General features: G+C 38.7%; 1 protein-coding gene and 1 long non-coding RNA gene across 3 annotated transcripts in view; one reads left to right on the top strand and one right to left on the bottom strand.

Annotated features, from left to right (window-relative positions):
• The first annotated feature begins 169 nt into the window (after window positions 1-169).
• On the top strand, window positions 170-4,285 carry LOC309362086. Its single transcript, XR_014164787.1, has 2 exons — window positions 170-1,031; window positions 1,734-4,285. It is a non-coding gene; the product is annotated as an uncharacterized lncRNA (long non-coding RNA).
• A 5,651-nt stretch (window positions 4,286-9,936) lies between these two features.
• The window catches only part of LOC309361985 (phosphatidylinositol-binding clathrin assembly protein-like), a 42,609-nt gene continuing 30,630 nt past the window's right edge, over window positions 9,937-21,915 (bottom strand). For both annotated transcript variants that reach the window (XM_081897405.1, XM_081897404.1), the window contains 7 exons: window positions 21,182-21,292; window positions 17,578-17,694; window positions 17,447-17,477; window positions 15,733-15,853; window positions 14,486-14,542; window positions 13,208-13,315; window positions 9,937-11,971 (listed from right to left, as the gene is read on the bottom strand). In XM_081897405.1, coding sequence (XP_081753531.1) covers window positions 11,957-11,971; window positions 13,208-13,315; window positions 14,486-14,542; window positions 15,733-15,853; window positions 17,447-17,477; window positions 17,578-17,694; window positions 21,182-21,292 — 560 coding nt within the window. In that variant the 3' untranslated portion in view covers window positions 9,937-11,956. The remainder of the gene's footprint in view (window positions 11,972-13,207; window positions 13,316-14,485; window positions 14,543-15,732; window positions 15,854-17,446; window positions 17,478-17,577; window positions 17,695-21,181; window positions 21,293-21,915) is intronic.

Raw genomic sequence — 21,915 nt, 5'->3', positions numbered from 1 at the left:
CCGCTGGGTATAGAACTGTACAGTGGTACCTCGGGTTACATAAGCTTCAGATTACATACGCTTCAGGTTACAGACTCCGCTAACCCAGAAATAGTACCTATTTCAGGATGAGAACAGAAATTGTGCGGTGGCGGTGCGGCAGCAGTGGGAGGCCCCATTAGCTAAAGTGGTGCTTCAGGTTAAGAACAGTTTCAGATTAAGAACAGACCTCCGGAATGAATTAAGTACTTAACCCGAGCTACCACTGTATATAATTTCAATAAATAATAATATCAGTTGTCTCATTCTACATTTTTTACTATATAAATGAAAGGAAAAATAGTATCAAACAATGTGATACACAGTTGTTAGGTGGTTTAGTGACATATTATACAAATTCCAGCAAGCAAACCTTAGCCTGAGATCATAAGCCACTGCCAACTCCAGGCTTAGATGGAGCATTGGTCTGAAGACTCCTCAGAGACTCAGAGAGTGGTCTCTGGCCAACAAAAGCTTTTATGTAAAATAGCCCTGTATCAGTGATTTCCAAACTTGAAAATTGCTCTGTTGGTGGACCACTTAAAATAGTTTTTCTGCCCATTGCAGCAATTGTAACACATTTGTGTTAGATGCCATATGCGTTTTAATTTTAATTTTATTGCTTCTATTTTGATATGTTTCCTTCCTTTCACTTGTTTTCCTGGCTCCTAATCTTTTCCACTCCTTTAAATTTAAATCTCTCCCTCCTGCTCTTCTGTATTCTTAATCCTCCCCACTCCTTTTAAATCACTTCCTCTTGCTTAAGATCCTAATCCTCTTCATTTCTTTCAATTCCCCTCCCCTTGCCAGAGGATTGCTGGGTTCTCAGAATGAGCAGCTGCTGCAGCCACTGTTCTTCACAGCCATGCTGTGGACCACCTGAGTGATGCTCATAGAACTCTTGCACTCAACTCTATTGTTTATGATGTCCCCTTGGAATACTCTGGGCCACTGTGAGAATATGTCTCCCAGCCCCAGCTGCCCAGGACCGATAAGGGCCCTGCTACTCTGATGTAAGGCTGCCAGAGCTCTCATGAACATGGAAATAGGGCCATGAGATTATTTCATGGAGGGCTTCCCTCAAATCTAGAACCAGCCCTGCTAAGATCAGCCAGAGTTTGCACCAGAGTCCACTTCCTCTTTTTAGCACCTCAATGCCCAGCAGTCTCCTCGCCCGAGCTCAGAGCTGGCATTGAGAACTCCCAGACTGCTGTTTCTGGACAACTTCAGCATCCATGCCAAGGCAATTTGCTCCCCATTTGTGAATGCTCTCTATACAGAGTATCACCTGGCACCTTCATTACATATCTTTAGATGCCAGGAACGTATATCTCAACTAGGTATTTTCTCTTCAACCATGGCTTTTTAAATGTTTTTTTTTTAGGGGGGGCTATTTGTTTTTCATGTATTATGTATTTTGAATTCTAATTTTGTATTTTTATGTTGTGAACCGCCCTGTGACCTTTGGATGAAAGGCAGTATACTGACTAAATAAATAAGACAAGGAGGAAGTAGAAGATGGGGATTGTATCATGTTCAAGAACATGTACTATTCATAACCAGCTACCCACCCACATATGTGGTTTGCAAGCTGGCTACCTCTCTTCTCTCACACATCCATTCTTGTTCCATAGGAATTTCAAGTCTATATACATTTGATGTACACAATTTGCTTACCATATCATTGATGCTAATACATACTACTAACTTCATAGCTTGGGCCCTGCTTTGGGTGTTTCACAAAACCAAGTGAAGTGAGAGATTGCATTTTCAGCAGTGACAGCACCCTAGTTATGAACTAGCCTTTACAGAGAGATTTACTTCGCACCATCACTGTGGTCTTTTGAGATACAGGTGAAGATCTTTCCAATAGCCTAAATTATCTAAAAGCCCTAGGTAATCTGGGCATATTACACACACACACACACACACAGCTTTTTTTCTGGGGATACGCAGGGGTACACATACCCCTAAACGTTTTGTGAATCTTTGTACTTTTGTCCATTTAATGTATTTATTTTTCCTGATTTGAACTATAAAATGGTGATTTTCTTGAGTCAAAATGAGAGTACTATTTCAATTGTTTTTTGACATTTATTGTTAAGTTGCCCAGAGAACTATGTTGTTGGGCCACACACAAACACAATAAAAATAGTTTTTGTACTGTGAAACCGATTCCAGTAGGAATGCAATTATGAATGGGGCATAATTTGAGGCTTTTAATGGCAAAATAAATGAGTGATGAGATAGTTAAAACCCTAGGTCTTTGTTTATATGCATTTCTCTGCCTAGGCCCTCATTTCATATATGGATATGTGGTATGAGAATGAATGTATTTTGTACATGGGAATAGCTTCCAGTAGACAAAGCTAAACTTAGAAGGCAACTCTAATATAGTACAAATTTCCAGTTGGTTCCAAGGCAAACAATGCAGGTATAAGCTCTAAATTTTACTTTAACATAAAATTAGAATACACGACCAAGGTGTTATAGGCCAAGAAAATAAGAAGTTAGGCAATGTGGTGGGGAAGGTGTGTACACTCACCTGCTTGCATTGAGAGATGATGTACTTTGGTTTTTGATAGCTAGGTTCATTATATGTATGCAAAACTTGAAGACAACTTCCTAGCTTTCATGTCATTCTGTAACACCCATAAATATGCAGATATACCTGAAACAACCATGTAGTGCATCCTTTTTTACTGCCTATGCTATTTCTGCTGTAACAAATTTTGGATTGGGTCAGGGACCTGTCCTATTGTGATCTGTAAGGCACTAGTCACTGGTGGAGCTATATAAATAATAATTAAAAGGGTAAGATAGTTCTTAAGTTGAAGAAAAATGTAAGTAATTTACCAGAATTGCCAACCATAAACATTGACACAAATACTTAATTCCAAAAGTGACAGTGCAATAATAGATTTGATAGGTTCAACTGAAAGGTCACACAGACTTTCAGCCCATTCACTTCTTGGTAGCTTCTTAGCTGGTCCTACTCAAGAGGATTAAATCTACTGAATTTGGGGAACGTTTTATTCTACTGGTTTGACATGGCTACCTGAACCATTAATGAAAAAGTGTATCCCTTTTGGAAAAGCCCTTTGGTTCATTAGCCATAGCTGATCATCCTTAAACACCCAGTGTCAATGGCATCAAATAAAACAATAAATGCTTTTAAGTGTTGCTGGTTGACCCGCACCATAGGCTGAAATGAAACACTGCTTTAAAAAAAGATATGAAAACACACACCCAAGACACTTTGTGCCAGTTTATTTTCCAAAACCTGTTTCATTAACAAAATGGAGGACTCTCAACCACCTCCTGTTTTACATACTGTCAAGGATCATTAAAATGTTAACATAGCAAGCCCTGTGCTTCAGCAAAGTAAGTGCTGGGGGTGGGGAGAAGAGGCAGGAATTTATTTACTTTTTTGATGGCTAGATGCACCATGTTCTCACACTGCAACTTTGTAAAGGGAAAGCATATCAAAATCAATCTAAGTAAGAACAAGCAGAGCTGGGCAAAATACATTTTTTGAGTAGTTTAAATAAAAAACACAATACACTCCATTAAGCTATATTTCAAATATGAAATAAACTGAGAAACGTTTGAAATACAAAATATGAGAACATTTGCAGAAACCCTGTTTTCAAAATAAATTGCTAAATGCATTTATTCAGTAATGTCTTACCAATGCTTGCACAACCTGCAATTTTTAATTGTACTTGTGTTTTTAATTCTTTTACAGATAATTAAATATGCTATTTGTTATATCAGTTGAGGGGAAATTATTGAATCTGCTTTGATAAACTGAAGTCTAGAATCATTTTGGTGTTTAGTGGCCTTCACCACAACAGAACTATTGGTTAATTAATCATAATGGTACATTAAAAGAAATTTCCTGCACGTGTAAATGGCTATAAACTTGTATTTTATTAGCTAAACAAAATTTGGGTTGCTAGATATTCATGCAGCATTCAAACATTTTGCTGTTTGTCATTCAATTAATGTGGCAGGTATTACTATAATCTGTTCTCAAAACAAAACAAAAATTCACAAGAAGACTTCCTCTTTTTCTAATATAAGAAGTCAACTCTGCAGCTGCATTCAACATTATTTTTCTGAATATAGTCTGTCTCTATCATAGCCAGGCAACAGGAACCACAGCTTCACATCTAGCCTTTAAGCTGTGGTTCCTGCTGCCTAGCTGTGATAAGAGACGGATGAAGCAAAGAGGTCACTGAATTAAGGATTCGGCTCATAATGCTCACCAATACCATTTCTCAGAGAATAAGGTGTAGTAGACTTTTAAAAACTGACTCACAGGGGAAAATATTGTTAATACCACAGTGACAATCAAATGCTTTGTCTCAGAAACTTTTATCCTGTTGCTTCCACCAATAGCTGGTAAATGACACTAGTGTGTCATGAACTTCCCATGTTTGCTGAGACTCTCCTTGCCTGCACTAGCACTATTGATCCAGTTACAGATAGGTAGCCGTGTTGGTCTGCCATAGTCAAAACAAAAAAAATTCCTTCCAGTAGCACCTTAAAGACCAACTAAGTTAGTTCTTGGTATGAGCTTTCGTGTGCTCATACCAAGAACTAACTTAGTTGGTCTTTAAGGTGCTACTGGAAGGAATTTTTTTTGTCTGGAAACTTCTGTTTCAGTGTATCTGAAGAAGTGTGCATGCACACGAAAGCTCATACCAAGAACTAACTTAGTTGGTCTTTAAGGTGCTACTGGAAGGAATTTTTTTTGTTTTAGCACTATTGATGTAAGCAGTTGCTTTCCGAACTGCAAAGACTGTAAGACTCACTAAGCAGCTCCTTCCCTTCAACTGACCTCTTGGGACCATGTTAGACAGTGCAAGAAATGAGTAACCCGATTTCATGTGTCTTAAAAAGGAAAAGAGAGGAAATAGTGAGAATCAGGTGTCTGGGTTATAATATGCAAGAAGCAGGGTTTAAGCCTTTCCCCTACACTCTAGTAATCTTGACACCCACTCACCCCCAATCTGCTATTTGTTCTGTGAAGGAAATAGTTAATGGAGTTAGTGGCATATGCTCTTGATTGCAAGGAGGCTTGTTCAACAAACTCAACACCATAGGTTGATCCCAGACTAAGGCAGTTATATCAGACTAAGGCAGTAATCAAGTTACTACTAACTTGTCCCATTAATTACAATGGGAGCTATGTGCTACTAACTATCTGGAACCAACGCTGCATGTTGTTTAGTGAGCACATGGGACCTAAAACCTGCTTGAAAACCCAACTAAACTTCCAACCTTCTCCAACAACGAGGTTTTCCTTGCTTGTTCTACCTACAGAATAGAAAATGATCAAATACTACAGGAAAAACCCCAATACATTTTCTATATCAGATACAATATGCAATTTAAATCATATTTGAAATACAAATATATGGATTATCAATACTGCCCTGCTGTGACAAAAATTATACAAGAATTTTAAAGAGTCATCCTGCAAACAGGAAGCACCTGTCAAATTAATATATATATATATAAAGGCACATACCTATTGCATTGGGGTGGGGCAAGGAAGAGAATATTGGGAACAATGAATTGAAATTATCAATTAGAAAACCAAACCCAGAACAACATACACATTTAACACCTTTCCCCCCTGCTTCCAATATTTCAAGAAAATTCCAGCCAAGTATTTTATAAAGGAATACAATTGCATCAAATTATTTACCAAACTGGTAGGGTAGGGGGACAAGAAGAATAAAGACTGCATTGGTTATTACAATATTTTAAAATAAATGCTATCATCAGAAAGCTGGGGGTATGAGGTACACAATACATACTAAAGCAGTACATGGGACAGCCAAGAAGTCAAATTACATATTCAAAAGCAACATTTCTAAGTAATTTCTAGAAACTGTAGAGATAGCACGTACAGTTCCCCATTACTCAAAAATATAATATTTAAAATGGAAATAAGTGACTGGTACACAGCGCATGTCAATATTATTCTCAAAATGCAGGCTACTTAAAAAGAAAAGAAGTTTTCCCTTTTATGTACAAATAAAAGCACTGATCCACAGTGCATTCTACTCTAAAATTGTAGTCCACCCTTACCACACATCAATAAACCCCAAACAGATCCAGGTACACCCTGTATTTAATTTTAAAGTCAAAGACAACATTTTACAAAAAAACCCAAAAAGTATACTTGCTTTCTTTTTAAGCTCTACACATTCTTATCAGAGACTGAAAATGTCTTTATTACATTTTTAAAAAATGAATGTATATCTAGGAAAAGGAGCAACAGCTTTAGAAGAGACATTTTCAAGTATGACAATATTACCCATTAATATCACATTTCTATTCTTATGGCCAACCAATGTGACCATAGCAGCCATGTTTATTTATTCCTGGGTCTCATATAAAGTGGGGTAAGGTGGAGGCTGGCTTTAACTGCAACAGGTTTGCAACAATAAAGGGGACTGACTCTTCCCAGTCCATGGCATAACTACATGGGTCTCATTGCCCATTATTTACTCCCAGCTCATTTCATTTCCAGTGTAGAAGCAGAGCTGGAGGGGCACATGTGGGCAATGGACTACGGGAGGGAACGGGCTCTGGTTTCCATGCCTGTCCATGCTTTCTAATATTAAGCTCAGACGCCACCTTCCATTCTATATGAAAACGAGGCAGAGACGTGAACAAAAAAAGCACAGCCACTATCATCATGTCTAATCCGACCCTTAGAGAGAGCACTCTCTGTACAAGGGCACCTATCACCCTTCAGATTCTCACACACTCTCCTAGAAGCCACATGATGAAACTGCCATCGCTCTCATCCTGTTTTAAGAATGTACAAAATCATAATATTATAATCGAACTGTCCATGCTTCCCAAAGCTTTTAAGACAGAATTCTTGCCATTTTAATAACCTATATGTCTTTTTTAAAGCAAAAATAAATCTCTAATCAGAGTTGAATATGGGAAATGCAGAAAATGGTGTTGACACAGAAATCCACGTGGGGGGGAGTTTGAGTGTGTGTATTCCTTTCTCCTCAGCTTCATGCATTTTTCTCTGAATACCTGCGGGAATTACAACCCTGACCTACTAGTCTAATTATCAAACTATAAAAGTATCAAACACAACTAAAGCCAGGACACACCAATCTTAAGATTTAGGCTGTGACCCTAAATACAATGGAAACAATGGAACAAAAACAGATGAAATAAATCTGCCTTGGTTTTGTAGCTTTTAAAATGGCAGCCTTGTAGCACTGCTTTAAGGATAGCACTGCCTTAAGGATAATCTTGTGACAAGACCACCACCGCATTGCTTCACCTGCAAATATTTCAGGACCACAAACACATATTTGCAGTCAACCCGTTAATGGCCAAAACACTATGGCAACCTTCCACAGCTTGGCGCCCTCCAGATGTTTTGGACTACAACTACCATCAGCCCAGCCAGCATGGGAAAGTTGCCCTAAAATAATGAATAATAGAAATGATACCAATATATTCATAAGGCAGGAGTTATTCTCTAAAGTCAGTATCTTTGAGAAGGCAGTAGGTTGGTCAGCATCTTACTCTCATAATAAATTTACACAACGATGTCATATGCAGTGCAATCCTGTCCTGAGTTTAGTTGAGTTGCTATTTTTATAGTTAGCTTTAACCTGCTAATATATCTAATAGGGAAGCAGCAAATGTCAAGTATGTATGATGGACATCTTATTGGCTTTTAAAAACCTTTAAATACATATAATCTAACATTATTCAGACAGTTCAATTATAAACACCACTAATACCACTGTAAACAACCTTTCGCCAACTGGAAGTTGAAAATAGTACAGCTACCTGTACTTTTAGCATTTCTGGCAAGACAAATAAAAGTGTAATTCTGGCCACAGCAACCCCAAATGCAGTTTCAATAATGTTAACAGTGACCACCATCTAACTGCTAGGGTCAGCTATAAAAAAAAGATGCCCTGCAATCTTTCAGCAAGGAAGAGTGATAAACCCACCTCCACAGAGATAGGAGAGTTCTAATTCTCCAGATTTGGCACAGAAAGTGGTGCTAGCTGTTGTGACCAAACTGTTATTTTGGTTTTCCATAAGGACAGACAATTCTCTAAAGACCCAGTGTGGCTGCAGGGATGACTAGCCCAGGTACAAAGGGGAGGGGGAGGGGGCGGGCTGCCCTGGGTGCCACCCTGACGTGGGGTGACAAAATGGCGGGTGGCACTGGTCACCGCGGGGCTTGCAGCACGCACAAGCCACACATCTCAGCACCCGCAGGCTCTGCGCTGTCCGCCTGCCTCCCCCCCCAGCTGCAGGGTGGCTGAGGCCCCAGTGTGCGCCCTGTCCCTATGGGCACCACACACCCTGTCTCATCCCTAAGGGCACGGTCTTGTCCCTATGGGCACTGCGCGCCCCATGGCGCTTGGCGCACATAGGAATGGCACAGGGTGCGCGGCAACGCCCACAGGGACGCAGCCGTTGCAGTGCCCATGGGGATGGCATGGGACGCTGAGCACCCCGTTCTGTCCCTATGAGCGCCGAGCGCCCCACCCCTATGAGCAGTTTGCCCCACCGCTATGGGCGATTCACCCCACCCCACATGCCTGAAAGGCTTCCTCCACCACTGGACTAGCCATGGCTGTATTCTGCTCTTCCCCCAATTTATTTTGATCTCACACCTTGCCACTGTTCTCAATATGAAGCAAAGACAGCACTCTAATCATACTCAAGAACCACCCCACCAATTGCACATTAAAGATCTGATAAGGAGGGAGGTTTTTATATATAAGTTAAAGAACTACAGACTATTACCTACAAAGGTTCAGTACTAATATTGACAGCCAAAATACAGCTACTGACATTTATTTACTTTTTTGGACAAGATGCCATTGGTTTATTGAACAAATAGATAATCACTTATTGTCTAGAAAGCTCATTTATTATAAAAGCACAACCTCCAAGTTTAGGGTTATTGGAGACAGAATGTAAAACTGAATCTCACAAAAATTACACCAGTATAGTGGGCAACAATTCTTAAAAAGAATTTCTCAAATAATCATTACAGGTTAAGAGTAATGCCGTTACTAGGGTTTACAGGTTACCTTCATGTATGAGCATGGGGGAATCCCCACACATTTGTTGTAGGGAAAGGGTTAAATTAGGTTGTGCAAGTATCACACTGCTTACAAAGATTGCAAGCATGAGAAGATGCACATACTCAGTAACATTTTGAGTTCAGGTCACTGAGCTGGCAAGTTAGATACGAAAAGAGAAATTACAAAATCCAGTCTTCCTTAATGAATTAAATTGCATATGAATAGAAGCAAGAATGTGTAAGCATTGGGGGCTTATGCTACCATGGGACTATTGTGACTATTATTATGCTTTGAATCTGATTTTAATGGATACATCAATGATTACTGTATAATGTTGTAGAAAGCACATAAACGACATACATAAACCCATTCATTTGGAGAGTTGAAGCTGCCCTCTCTCTGAGGAGGTGGGTATTGCATGAAGTTCCCTGCTGTAAGACTGCAGCCAGTAAATGCAATAAATTAAGCACAGTTGAACTGAATTATTAGAAAATAATATCTGGGGGATAAAAAAGGTTGCTGCCTATTTTACAACCCCAAACTTTACATGGTCACAGCCTCTGAGATCAAACATTTTAGCTAGTTATTATAAAATCTGTGTAATTTAAATACATGTACTGATCCAAACTGGATTAAAAGACAGAAAATTGGTTAGAAGCATGATTTAAAATCCTAAATGAGGATCATTTGAATTAACTCACTAGAATATCAACTAAAACAAGGCCTTTAAGTAAGCTGCTCCAGCTTGTATAGGGCTACAATAAATATTGGTTTTGGACAAACCAGGAGAGAACATTAAAGCCCAAAGCCCTTGAAAATTCACTTTCCACATTTAATTACTGTACATGCATCCAGTTTATGTCTTTGCCAGTACATGTCCAAGATTTGGTCTGAAACGTTTTTTCCAACTTGCAACATTTAATCCATACAAAGTTAGTGGTTACAAATTGCAAACACATATGTAAAAAAACGATTTGATTTTTTTAAAAAATCATGTTTAGTTTGACAAAACAAGTATATCTTTCTTGAAGCAAGCATATATATATATATTTACATTCTTGGCACAATATTAACAAACACAAAAGACACTTACAGGGAAAAGACTGGTTTTCTAGAATTTGACACAGCCTGAGCCACAAAAGTACTTTTTGTTTCTGCAAATCCCTTCCCACGGATCAAGGGCCAATAACTTGGCAAAAACACTTGGAAGATCAAGCTCAAGTGCTGCAAAAAGTTTTAAATGATAAAAAGGGGCAAGCTTAATGAAAGAAAGCCACATTGACATTTAAGAGAGAGGCTTTTTGCTGTTATTGCTACCGCAATGAGCTCAAGACAAGAAAATCATCACAGCAGTGATAGAAAGGAAAGAACCAGTTTGCACGCTTTCTTCAGTTAAAATGTTCTTTTAAAAAATAAATAATCATCATTTTTTGCTTCCCATCTCCCCTCATAGGTATGCCCTGGATTCTATCTGACAAATTTAAAAATAATGTTTAAGGTAATCCTTTCATTATTTTGGGGCATTGTGTTTGAAAATCACGGACCATCTTACATTCTCCTACACTGCAATAATATCTTAAGTATCTTGAAGGATAATGGTCTGAACTTTTCAATACAAAAGAAATTTGAGCTAAATGACTTAAAGCAGTACAATGTCTGCATTTTGAATGTGTTACAAAGAAGAAAAGATTATGCAGCACTAGATTTTTTTTGTATTTCAGGGTTTACAAATATTTACACTCCCTCCCCCCAAAAAAGTTTGTTTTATGTAGTGACTGGCCCTTTTAAAATTTTCTTTTGCTCCTTTACCCACAACATGGGTCGCAAGCTATAGAGGGATAGAGGAGCTCAGGAACACAATTTTCCAGTTTTTAAAGTGCAGCACTGTAAATGATGAATGACTAAGAAAATGCTGGTGCCCTACATCTTAAATTAAGGGCAAAAAGCTTCCCAGACTCACTGCTGCTGGCCACCTGCAGACTTTTTTCTGGGACATGAAGGCAACTCTACCTAAAGTATGAAATGATGCTGCTATCTGTACATAAGAGGCTGCATAAGGAAGTGCAGCTATTGCCATCCATGCCAGGACTTTTACACACTCTACTTTGTAACTTACTATTTTCTTCAGAATAGGTCAGGTGCCCCAGTCTCTGCCAAAGCATAGCTCTATCACTTGGCAAGGCAACGCTCTGCTGAAATGCCAATTGACTATAGTTTTCTGTTAATGGCCTACATTTAGTTAAAAGTTGATTCACAGCATTTAAAACTCACAGTACAAAATTTGTGAATTAGAAGAAGCTAGTCTAGCATGAGAAAAAGCAGTCAATATTGGCATTTCTGATAATGCAAGATTCTTCTCAGAGTCTTATTGTATCAGGTACTGCTTAAGAGTATCTGAAAGGTTTATTGCTCAACTTCATTATGTGGTGCCATGGTAACAACGGCCGCAGAATTCTGGGAGAAAATAAATAGAATAATTATACCCTCCACTAGCTTACTAGAGGCTAGCTGTTGCATGGAAATGCTGCAAAGAGTTTCCGAGTAAGCTCTTATTTAAAAAGGGAAAGTCAGGATTCTCCTTACATATTTTGCTGACCTTCAGCTTCAGAATACTTCAGCTTTCCACTGAAAACAGTCTTATGCTATCCAAAACCAAACATGATTTCATACCATAGTGACTGTTATAACAATAATCTCTAAAGCACAGCAATTCAAAGTAATTGATATTGTATGGGAAGCAGGTATGTGCCCTAGTGAGGACCGCAGTTCAAAAGTTCAGTCTTCTTTCTACCAATATTTGGTTGTCAAAGTGTCTTGCTGCTTTGGCGGGTCTACATAAATTGTATCTGCAACATATATAAAGAAAAACAAGCTGAATGAAAGTCATTAAGGTTACATATTTTTATTCACAAAATACTTGTAAACTGCTTTTTCATATATTTTTTAAAACAAAATTCTGGTGCACAACAATTATTTTGTACATAAACACAACTAGTAAAGGTAAAGGGACCCCTGACCATTAGGTCCAGTCGTGACCGACTCTGGGTTTGCGGCGCTCATCTCACTTTATTGGCCGAGGGAGCCATGTGGCGAGCATGACTAAGCCGCTTCTGGCAAACCAGAGCAGTGCACGGAAACGCCATTTACCTTCCCGCCGAAGAGGTACCTATTTATCTACTTGCACTTTGACATGCTTTCGAACTGCTAGGTTGGCAGGAGCAGGGACCAAGAAACGGGAGCTCACCCCGTCGTGGGGATTCAAACCACTGACCTTCTGATTGGCAAGCCCAAGAGGCTCAGTGGTTTAACCCACAGCGTCACCCGCGTCCCACATACACACACTAAAACCATGTAAAAATTTAAAATCACAGATCACCTTCCATCTGCTTAATAATATCCCAGGAATATCTCTAAAATGTTGTGCTGATCAATCAGAGGCTTGGGTGAAGCCCTGCTTCTTAAAGTTGAACTACAAGGTATCAAGTCTTAACTTTTGAACGTTCATCACAATAAAAGTTCCACTACTCTACTAACTACAATAAAATACATCTTAATTGCAAATTAGGCAAACATTTTTTTTGTCTGTTTTCAACAAAAAAACAAAATAAGAAACAAAGAACTGGTTTGTTTCCTGCCAGCAACATCCAGGCACAATCAGTTGCTGACAGACCCATTGCTGAAGGGCCCATAACTGCTTTTTAAAACACACACACACACACACACACACACACACACACACACACACATTTTAAATAAATGTATATTTGATTCATTCTGTAACTCTGTTAGTGGAGCTGATCAAGCTCTATCTGAAAGTCTTAGCCTGCCTAACTTTCATTAGGAGGGGGTCTCAGTGCTGTGAGGCAAGTACTTTAGGATCTGAGACGGTAAAAGAACATACCAGTATCCTTTCAAACTCACAGATAGTTGAATATAAATAGTGATGGTGATGATGTTTTGCAGCCTAAGGAGCAGATTTGATCAATCAGGGGCAGTATATAAATATTTTAAAGTAGCAAGTGCTGTTAACAGTCTACAGAAATCATGAAGAGTTTCATCTTTATGCTAGGGAATACACTAACCTGTGTTCCAGAGATAGGTGCAAAAGGATTTGTTGGCCTTAGGCTGGTTTGGGTATATATCATAGGCTGGGGTGCCATAATAGGAGTAGCTCCAATCTGAGCAGGTACCTAAATGTCAGACAGAAACAGGAATGTATAAAGTCATTTACTGATCCTCTGAGCTTGAACATGGTTGCTCTATCTATATATTTTGAAAGCTAAACAAATTCTAGTTCCCTTTCAGCAACTTAACGCCAAAGCTCTCGAGGCTAGGTACAGAAGCCACTTATGCATGAACACAGTACTCCCACTGCTGAAGCGGCCAGTTTCTGCACTCTTCAGACAGTGGTTTCATGTGGTCTTCAACAGAGTCAGACCACTAATCCATCTAACCCAGTGACATCTATTGTTACGGGAAGCAGCTTTCCAATGAGTCTGGCAGAGAGGATAATTTTCCCTGTCTGAAATCTGAGAGAGATGGAGGGCTGAATTTGCTTGCAAGGAACTGAAATGACTCAGAAGTGTGTTGACCAGTTAATTCCACCAACCTGTAATGGCCAGCTTCTATCATAAATTGTCATAGAGCAACATGAGCATAATTATAAATGCAGGAGTTCAGATACAGCCAAGGTATTTCACCTCTTTGGAATTTGTACATAAATGGTGGGGGTGGATTAAGTTACAACTTGAATGCACTTTTAAACACCACCAAATGAATGGGCACCAAATAATAAACACCACCAAATGAATGGAATCAGTTACATAAAATATGACTAAAATTCTGTTTTAGCCTCAGATTTCCATACCTAAGCTATTGTGGTCATCATTAAAAAAACATGGTGGAGACAGAATATTTGTGTGTGTTTCAAGAAAGAGATGAGGAGGCTAAGATAACTTCCTTGGGGAGGGACAAACTAGTGAAAAGGTCTTGGTCTAAGGGGATGCTAAAATTGCATCCATTAAAAGATGTTAAGACCACACTGGCAAATCTTAAAACATGGTTTGGGGATAATATAAAAGACATTTCTTAGGACATCCAAGTAAAGCAGTGGGAAAAACTTTATACCACACTTTGATTAAAATGTTGGTAAGTACTGGGAAGCAAGATAAAAAATACTTCAGTAACTTCCCTTGTGCATGCAGAAGCTTTTCAGACTACTTTACAATGCAACAGAATAACAAAAGAATTAGTACTTGAGATTTCAGGCTCATTAGACTGCTGCAAATTACGATGTATGACATTCAAAATAGAACATCTTCTCAATGTATTATATAAATATAAAGAGTGAATATTCTTACCATTCCATACACAGGCACTTGAGGTGTATTCAGTGGGTAGGTTACTGGAGCAGGTACCTTTGACAGTGGGGGGGGGGGGGAAATTGCATATAAAATTTGGCTACAAATTCCACTGCTAACACTGAAGTAATTGTATAAAATGCATCTTATTTTGCAGGATAGGAACTCGCATATCCAAGATAAGGTACTCCATTCTAGCATAGCAAAAAGGAGGAGGGACAGAAAATTATTGGGAGTAGCAGGATACCAAAACTAGAATGACTTTAGCTAGAAACAAGACAAGTTACTTATGAAGTTAATTATTCTCAGTCTCGCACACCATGTAACTGTACATTCAAAAAGAATTAAAGCAATGTGGCTGAATGAAATTACGGGGCAGCTATATTATTTGACTGCTCTTTTGTACAGAGAAAGTTCTCTTTCCATATAAGGAAGGAATAGCTAAGGAGAATATTTTCATTAATTTGATTCATGCTTTTCAGCTCAGATTTGAAGCAACCAGGAAGCATAATAGATATCTAAGAAAGAGCTACCATTTATACACACCGAAACAGTAAAGCTGCAATCTGTGCTACTACAAACAAGTTAGAAGGCATCAAGCACCTGTTACTGGGAGCTGGAATACAAGGCTATGAATTTTTGCCATATCTGCCAGGATCCTATCCAAAATAAAACACCAATCCACAAAGAACTGGAGACCAGAAGTGTACATGTACCAGGGTTTATAGGGCTGTTTCTCTTCAGCTGCTTCTCCAAAACCCTTTAATTTCAATTTAGTACACATTAGCTACCTTCAGAATACAGTATTTTCCTTCTGCAGCTTACAACATTAAAATCATTTAAAGTAATAAAATATAAACATCTTGAAGGGGAGTCTCAAAGCCAGTATATGATGGCTGTAAAGTGCTCAGAGAAAAACAAGGCAACAATTCCACTAGGGTAGCACCAGCCCCTAGTGTGCAATTAAGTAGTTCTTTGGATTCTGGCCAATATTTTTATCACAAAAATACTTTAAAAAATACAGAGAATCACATCTAGAAGGTACTAAAGTATTTACATGTTATACAAGATGCACTGTAGCCTCCAATTTATTTCATGTCCAAATCCTCTCCCTTGGGATTCTAAAATTTCATGCCAAAGCCTTATTGGTAAATTCCTCTCAAAATTTTGACAAGAATGCTTTGTGAAATACAGGGGAAAGGCAAACACACAAACAATTTAAAGGCTGAAAATACTGTAAGTATTACCATCTGTGGAGCAGGAGGAATAGGGACAGTATTCCATGTAGTTGAGGTGCTTGTTTTCGCTTGCCAGTTGGTTCCACCAGTAAGTTTCTTCTCTGTAGGCTGATTCCACTGCATATCAGATCTAAAAACGAATTGAAAGCAGAGCAGTTACATATGGAGAACAGCTGAAATGATACTGCAATATACGGAACTGTTCTGTTAATCACTCATTTCTTTTAGCTACCACTATAATTACACCTCACGGCCCCTGGATCATAGCATTTGGTATATGTGACTTTTTAAACACCACATCTACTTTTTATTAGATTCATAACTGCAAAATAAATTACTTCCTCCGTTTGTTTCAAGGTGTGCTTACTTCAGAAAGAGCCTGGCAAGTAAGAGAGCCAAATTTCCATAAAACTTTGTGAGTTACACTGGTAAGGTAGCAGATAACTCAGCTGGCTTTATACATCGGAAACTGCTCTCACAAAGCAGTTCCCAGAGGTTTAGGCAAATTTTAAATCATACCAACCAGCCCACCACCTGGTCAAAACAATATTTTTATTAGCAATGTTAACAATTCACCTGTGCCAGGAACATCCCACACCCTGTGCCTTATTGATGGATCCCTACACCCAAGGTGTGAAGCACGACTCAGAGCACATGGTGGCAAGTTTGATGTCACTGCACTTACAGGCAAATTTTATTGGTGATTTGTTTTATAGTCAATTAAATTAGACTTTTAACATCTTTTACTCTGGGACTTCTTCTTTACCTGTTTTAGTTATTGATTATAGCAAGATATATATGTTAATTTTTGAATGTTTAGAATTAAAACATTTGGATTTTTTCCCCTCTAGTCAGAAGAGACTGGCAGGATGGTGAAAGTTTTACAAATCTTTCTTTTCCAATACTTGAACAATAGTGCTATTCATGAAATCAGTTGCGTCACATGTTTTTGAAGTGGGATTTGTGCCCCAACCCTGGCCTGGAAATGACTACCAGAACAGCCAGGTGTTACATGGGGAGATTGGGTTTGTTTTTAATATTTGCTTCATTTTGTATTTTTAGCTGGATGTTAAAACTGGATGTTTTCATAAATTATATGGAAAAAAGAGGTTCCCAAGACTTTGCTTGGCTTAGTGTAGATTAAACTCCCACTGGCAATTAGAATGCTCTCCACAGACTTATCAACTAAATACAGATAATAAGAAATAATGAATTATTAGGAGTCGTTTAAGGGAGGCGGGAAGTTGCAAATAAGGGAGATGAGCCAGAAGTTGTAAAAAATGGCTTGTAAATACAAAGATGTATAACTGAAAATGTTCAGGCTTTTTAAAACTTTCTTTCTTTTTCTTCTTATGTTTTTTATTTCTTCTTCTCTATTTTTTAAAATTCTTTTTCTATTTTTCTGTATGTATATGTATTTGTAATATGTAACCAAATTAAACAAAAAAATAATAATGCACTACCTTGAACCCCTGGGCTTGTACGAAGGCAGGCTATAAATCTTCTTAATAACTCAAAACAATCTTAAAAAGCTATTGCTTAATGTCTCCTTTTGAAGGTTAAGGTCTGTTCTGTTAGGCAATATTTGCTCTCACGGAATGATTGTATTGGCACAACACTGAATATTAGAAAATTCTGTGATAGCTCAGCAATGCAAACACAAGTCAAGGACATTTTTATCAATATATAATTAGAAATTATGAAATTAAGGAATATATCTCACTTTTTCGATGGTGTTCCTCCAAAGCCAAGATCTGTAATAAAACACCAAAAAAACATTTAATTAAGATTTAGAATTCCTTTCATAATAAACATAGGGAAACCTTTCTTTAAAAATGAAAGTGTTAAACTTACTTCCAACCAGATTAGCAAGTGAAGAATCAAGGTCATTGGCCAAAATCTTCCCACTGTGCTGACCAATTAAAGCTACTCTCTGATTTTGAGCTTGTACTGTTGGTTGCAATACATCATCTGTAAATTAAAGACTGGGTACAAAGGAGATAACCTTTTTAAAAAAGAGTATTATTGGTTTGCAGCTATCAATTCAACTGGTAACAGAAGGCAAAAAAGGGTACCACCACCCAGAAATCCCCTTCTCCCAATAAAATGCCACAACCCTTTTTGCCTAGTTAAATTAGTTGTATATGTGATAGTCTGCTTACATCCACAGATGTAGGAATAAGAGTTACACCTATACTGTGATACTCACTGAAATGTCAGAATGTATATTTTGGCAAACTGGGATGTGCAAACCCACCTAAGCACACTATTTACCGAGAGCAATGGAAACTGAATTCTAGCCAGCATTAGCTTTTATGTACAGTTTCCATTTCAAAAGAGCTTAAGGATTAGACAAGATATAGGTTAAACCCCACATTATTCCTGGAAAAAATGATTCTAGACAAAATTCTAATAAGCTGCTGGAATGTAAGATTTACACTTCAAAGATTTAAAAAGGAATTCTTAAACCCTGGATTTTCAAGCAGTCTTGAAAGTGTACAAAATATTTTAATGCACACAAAGATAACTGCAGTTTCTCCTATGTATATGTGGTTTGACAATTGCACTTTCTTAGAGATGTAAAATTAGAAAGCACAAACCAAAACCCACACACAACCATCAGTGCAGGAAATGGACTTGCCCAAGCAGCACCAAAAAGAGGAAATTTACAAAACTGGGGTGGGCATAGATGGGGAGGTCATAATGTTTATTTTATCATAATAATCAGTTAAAAGAAATTAGATAGCAATGTTTCAATTATAGCCTTTAGGTGTCTTAAGTACTTTAAAGCCAGCGTGTGTGGTAGTTTGAATGCTGGAATTAGGTACAGCAACCTAATCGGCCACTATGCTTCCTGGGTGATCTTAAGCCACTCATCATCTCTCAGACTAGCCAACCTCAAAGGGTTGGTGTGAAGAAAAGGGGGGAGTGCCATGTACATTGGCCTGAGTTCTCCAGAAGAAGGGAATGATAAAGATCAATAAAAGTTTTTTAATGCAAGGATCATGTTCTTAGAGTTAGGCAAATATAATAGCTAAGAACTGCAGGCATGTTAAAACACCATGATGTAATGGTCCTTAGAGACTGGCTCTTTGCCTTCCCCTGGCAATGTTTGTCTTGGAAGTGGTAGTTCCTATAGAGAAGCATTCAGTGTTGGAGGCAGTTGCTGGGGAGTGAGAATGTTCTTGCACTTTGGTCAGCCACTGTGAGAACAGGATGCTAGACTATTATTACTACCCATCCTTTACCCTCAAGGCAGATTTCAACAATTAAAGTACAATGTTTAAAACAAGCAACTTAAAATAACAGAAATAAGTTGGGAACTAAATATATATTTAACTTAGGTGTCAAAAGCCAGGTTAAAGAGATGTATGCCTTCAACCTTTTCTGAAAGCTGTATAATGAAGATACCAGACACATTTCTATGGGGAGAGAGTTCCACAATTTAGGGTCGGTCGCAGAGAATGCACTCTCCCAGGCACCCCACCCCAAGCTTCTGGGGGCAGTGGAATAATCAACAGGGTCCTCTCTGCCAATCTTAACACCTGACAGGGCTTGTAGGGAAGAATGCAGTCTTTCAATTATTCAGGGCCTGGGTGTTTTAGGGCTTTACTCGCTAATTGTAAGCACCTGGGAACAAACTAGCAACCAGTGCAGCTGTTTTAAAACAGGAGTTATATGAGATCTAAACAGAATCTGGCTGCTGCATTTGGGACCAGCTGAAGTTTTAGAGTTGCCTTCAAGGCTAGCCCCACATGGACCACATCACAGTAATTGGATCTGGAAGTTACAAGAGCATAAAGTGCGATGGCCAAGTCATTTCTGTCCAAACGGGGCCATTGCTGGCGGAACACCCAGAGCTGGAAAAAGGGGTTCTGGTCACAGAGGTCACCTGAGATTCCAGTGACAGTGTTGAATCCAGGAACAGGCCCAAGCTGTGGATGTGCTTCTTCCGAGGAAGTGCAAACCCATCCTGGATGCCTGCCTCGGTTTTCTGATCTGGGTCTCTAAATAGGCCCTGATCAAACAGGGCTCATCTTATGTTCCAGTATGTTTTAAGACAATGCATTCCTATGGTCACAGGAGTTGAGTTTTGTCCTCTGCAATCTAAGATAGTTCCACATTCATTTCAATTGAGGGCTCTGATCTGGGCATGTATTCTTTTACAATCATATTCATTCCCTCCCTTGCAGTTGAACACAATATTGAGTGCCCAGGAAACTCTGGAAGCATGTGCATTTGAGGAGGGTAAGAGAAGCATTTTTGGTCTGTACACCAATCAGACTAATCTCTGCACATACACCTTTACAAGTGCTCATTGAGGAGCAGTTTCCTGCTCACAACCTATAAATGCCCAGGTGGCCTTTCTATGTAAAATCATTGCTATGAGTAAGAAGAATGCTGCCTTTCAGAGGAGAACCCTAAAGCCCTTGATTTTACTTCCTTGGTTACATTTAAGGGCAGAGACCGGGGTAGCACAAACTTATTTATGTTTACAGAGAAGAGAATTCTGTGCTATTCAGTGGGGCTCATTCCCAGGTTAAGCATGCATAGGATTGCAGCCTTAAGCTTACAATCACTTTATTAACTTACCCATTGAAATCCATGATCCGGATCGCCACATTGAAATATACCAAAAATAAAGAAAAGGACAATCACAATGGGTATTAGATTAGCAGGAAACTAAGCACTTGTACTTTGGGGCAGGTAACTTTTTTCTAAAAGACAATTCAATCAGAAACATTCTAAGGAGCTTAGAATTTCTAAATTTAAATTATTTAAGTCCATCAGTTTAAAAAGACAGGCACCCTCTAGCGAATAAAACCATTTGATACACCATTTAAGCAAAATTAAAGTATGACTTCATCCCCATGATTAGGCAGCATGGTGAGTCAGCAAATGACTAACTAGCAAGTAGAAAAGAGCAAAGACTATTCTCCCCTCCTCTTGTGGCTGAGCTTTAATGTCTGCTGCCCTCCAATTGTTTTGGGATTCCAATGCCCATCAACCCCAGCCAGAATGGCCAACGGTCAGGGATGATGGAAGATGTAGATCAGCAATATCTTGAGGGCCACAGGTCTCCCCAGCCTAATGGAAATGCCAACAACAACATTTAACAGCCCAGGACTCTGAGGGAAGGCTATTCATGCATGTTCAAGGAAAGGAAACATACAGAGAAAAGTTATGGCTGAGCAATAAATGGCAAGAAGGAAATTTGCCAGACAGGTTTATTCATTTGTTTCCCACTCCTTAGCCACTAGCTGTCCATACATGTGAAGTATTGGCGCTCTGTCTTCCATGCATTCTGGAAAGCAGTGTTTTACAGATTGACATTATATAAAATAATTATCTGATAAAAAGGCAAATACTGAATCCAATGACCTATATAACTAGACAAATAAAAGTAGCTGCTGGCTTTATAAAATGCAGAAATTTGAAACACATTAAATAGCTTTACCTGTTGCAGTTCTAAATTCTTGTACTGTTGATTTGCCACCAAATACAGCATCAAAATCCACATTGACTGTTGAAGAGGCAGTATTCTGTGGTACCGAATTAAGGGGATATCCTACAAATGATAATAAAAATTATTGGTACTGTTGTCATTAAATAGGTCTGCAATTCTAAGAGGCTGATGTTATGTAAACATTTATAAGAAAAGTACAGGGTAGTGTAGAGAAAGAAAGGAACAAAGCAGATGTCAGATTTAAGAAGGGGCATCTAGTGAATTATAGAACTTTGGAAACCCAATCATTCATATATATATATATATATATATATATATATATATATATGCTTTCGTAGATTTTCACGGGTACAGGAATGCAGGTTTTGGTGTCCTCGGGTGTCTTCCCGTGTAAAAGTTGGGGTGTCTAGGCGACGTTTCGACGAGGTCTCACTCGTCATCTTCAAGAAGATGACGAGTGAGACCTCGTCGAAACGTCGCCTAGACACCCCAACTTTTACACGGGAAGACACCCGAGGACACCAAAACCTGCATATATATATATATATATATATATATATATATATATATATATATTTGCTTTCGTAGATTTTCACGGGTACAGGAATGCAGGTTTTGGTGTCCTCGGGTGTCTTCCCGTGTAAAAGTTGGGGTGTCTAGGCGACGTTTCGACGAGGTCTCACTCGTCATCTTCAGGCTGGTGCTTTCGGCTTCTTGTTACTGGA

This window comes from Podarcis melisellensis (assembly GCF_964234715.1).
Source record: "Podarcis melisellensis genome assembly, chromosome: Z".
NCBI classification, from domain to species: Eukaryota; Metazoa; Chordata; class Lepidosauria; order Squamata; family Lacertidae; genus Podarcis; species Podarcis melisellensis.
The sequence above is the reverse complement of the archived record's forward strand: the minus strand, read 5'-3'. Positions and strand labels throughout refer to the sequence as shown.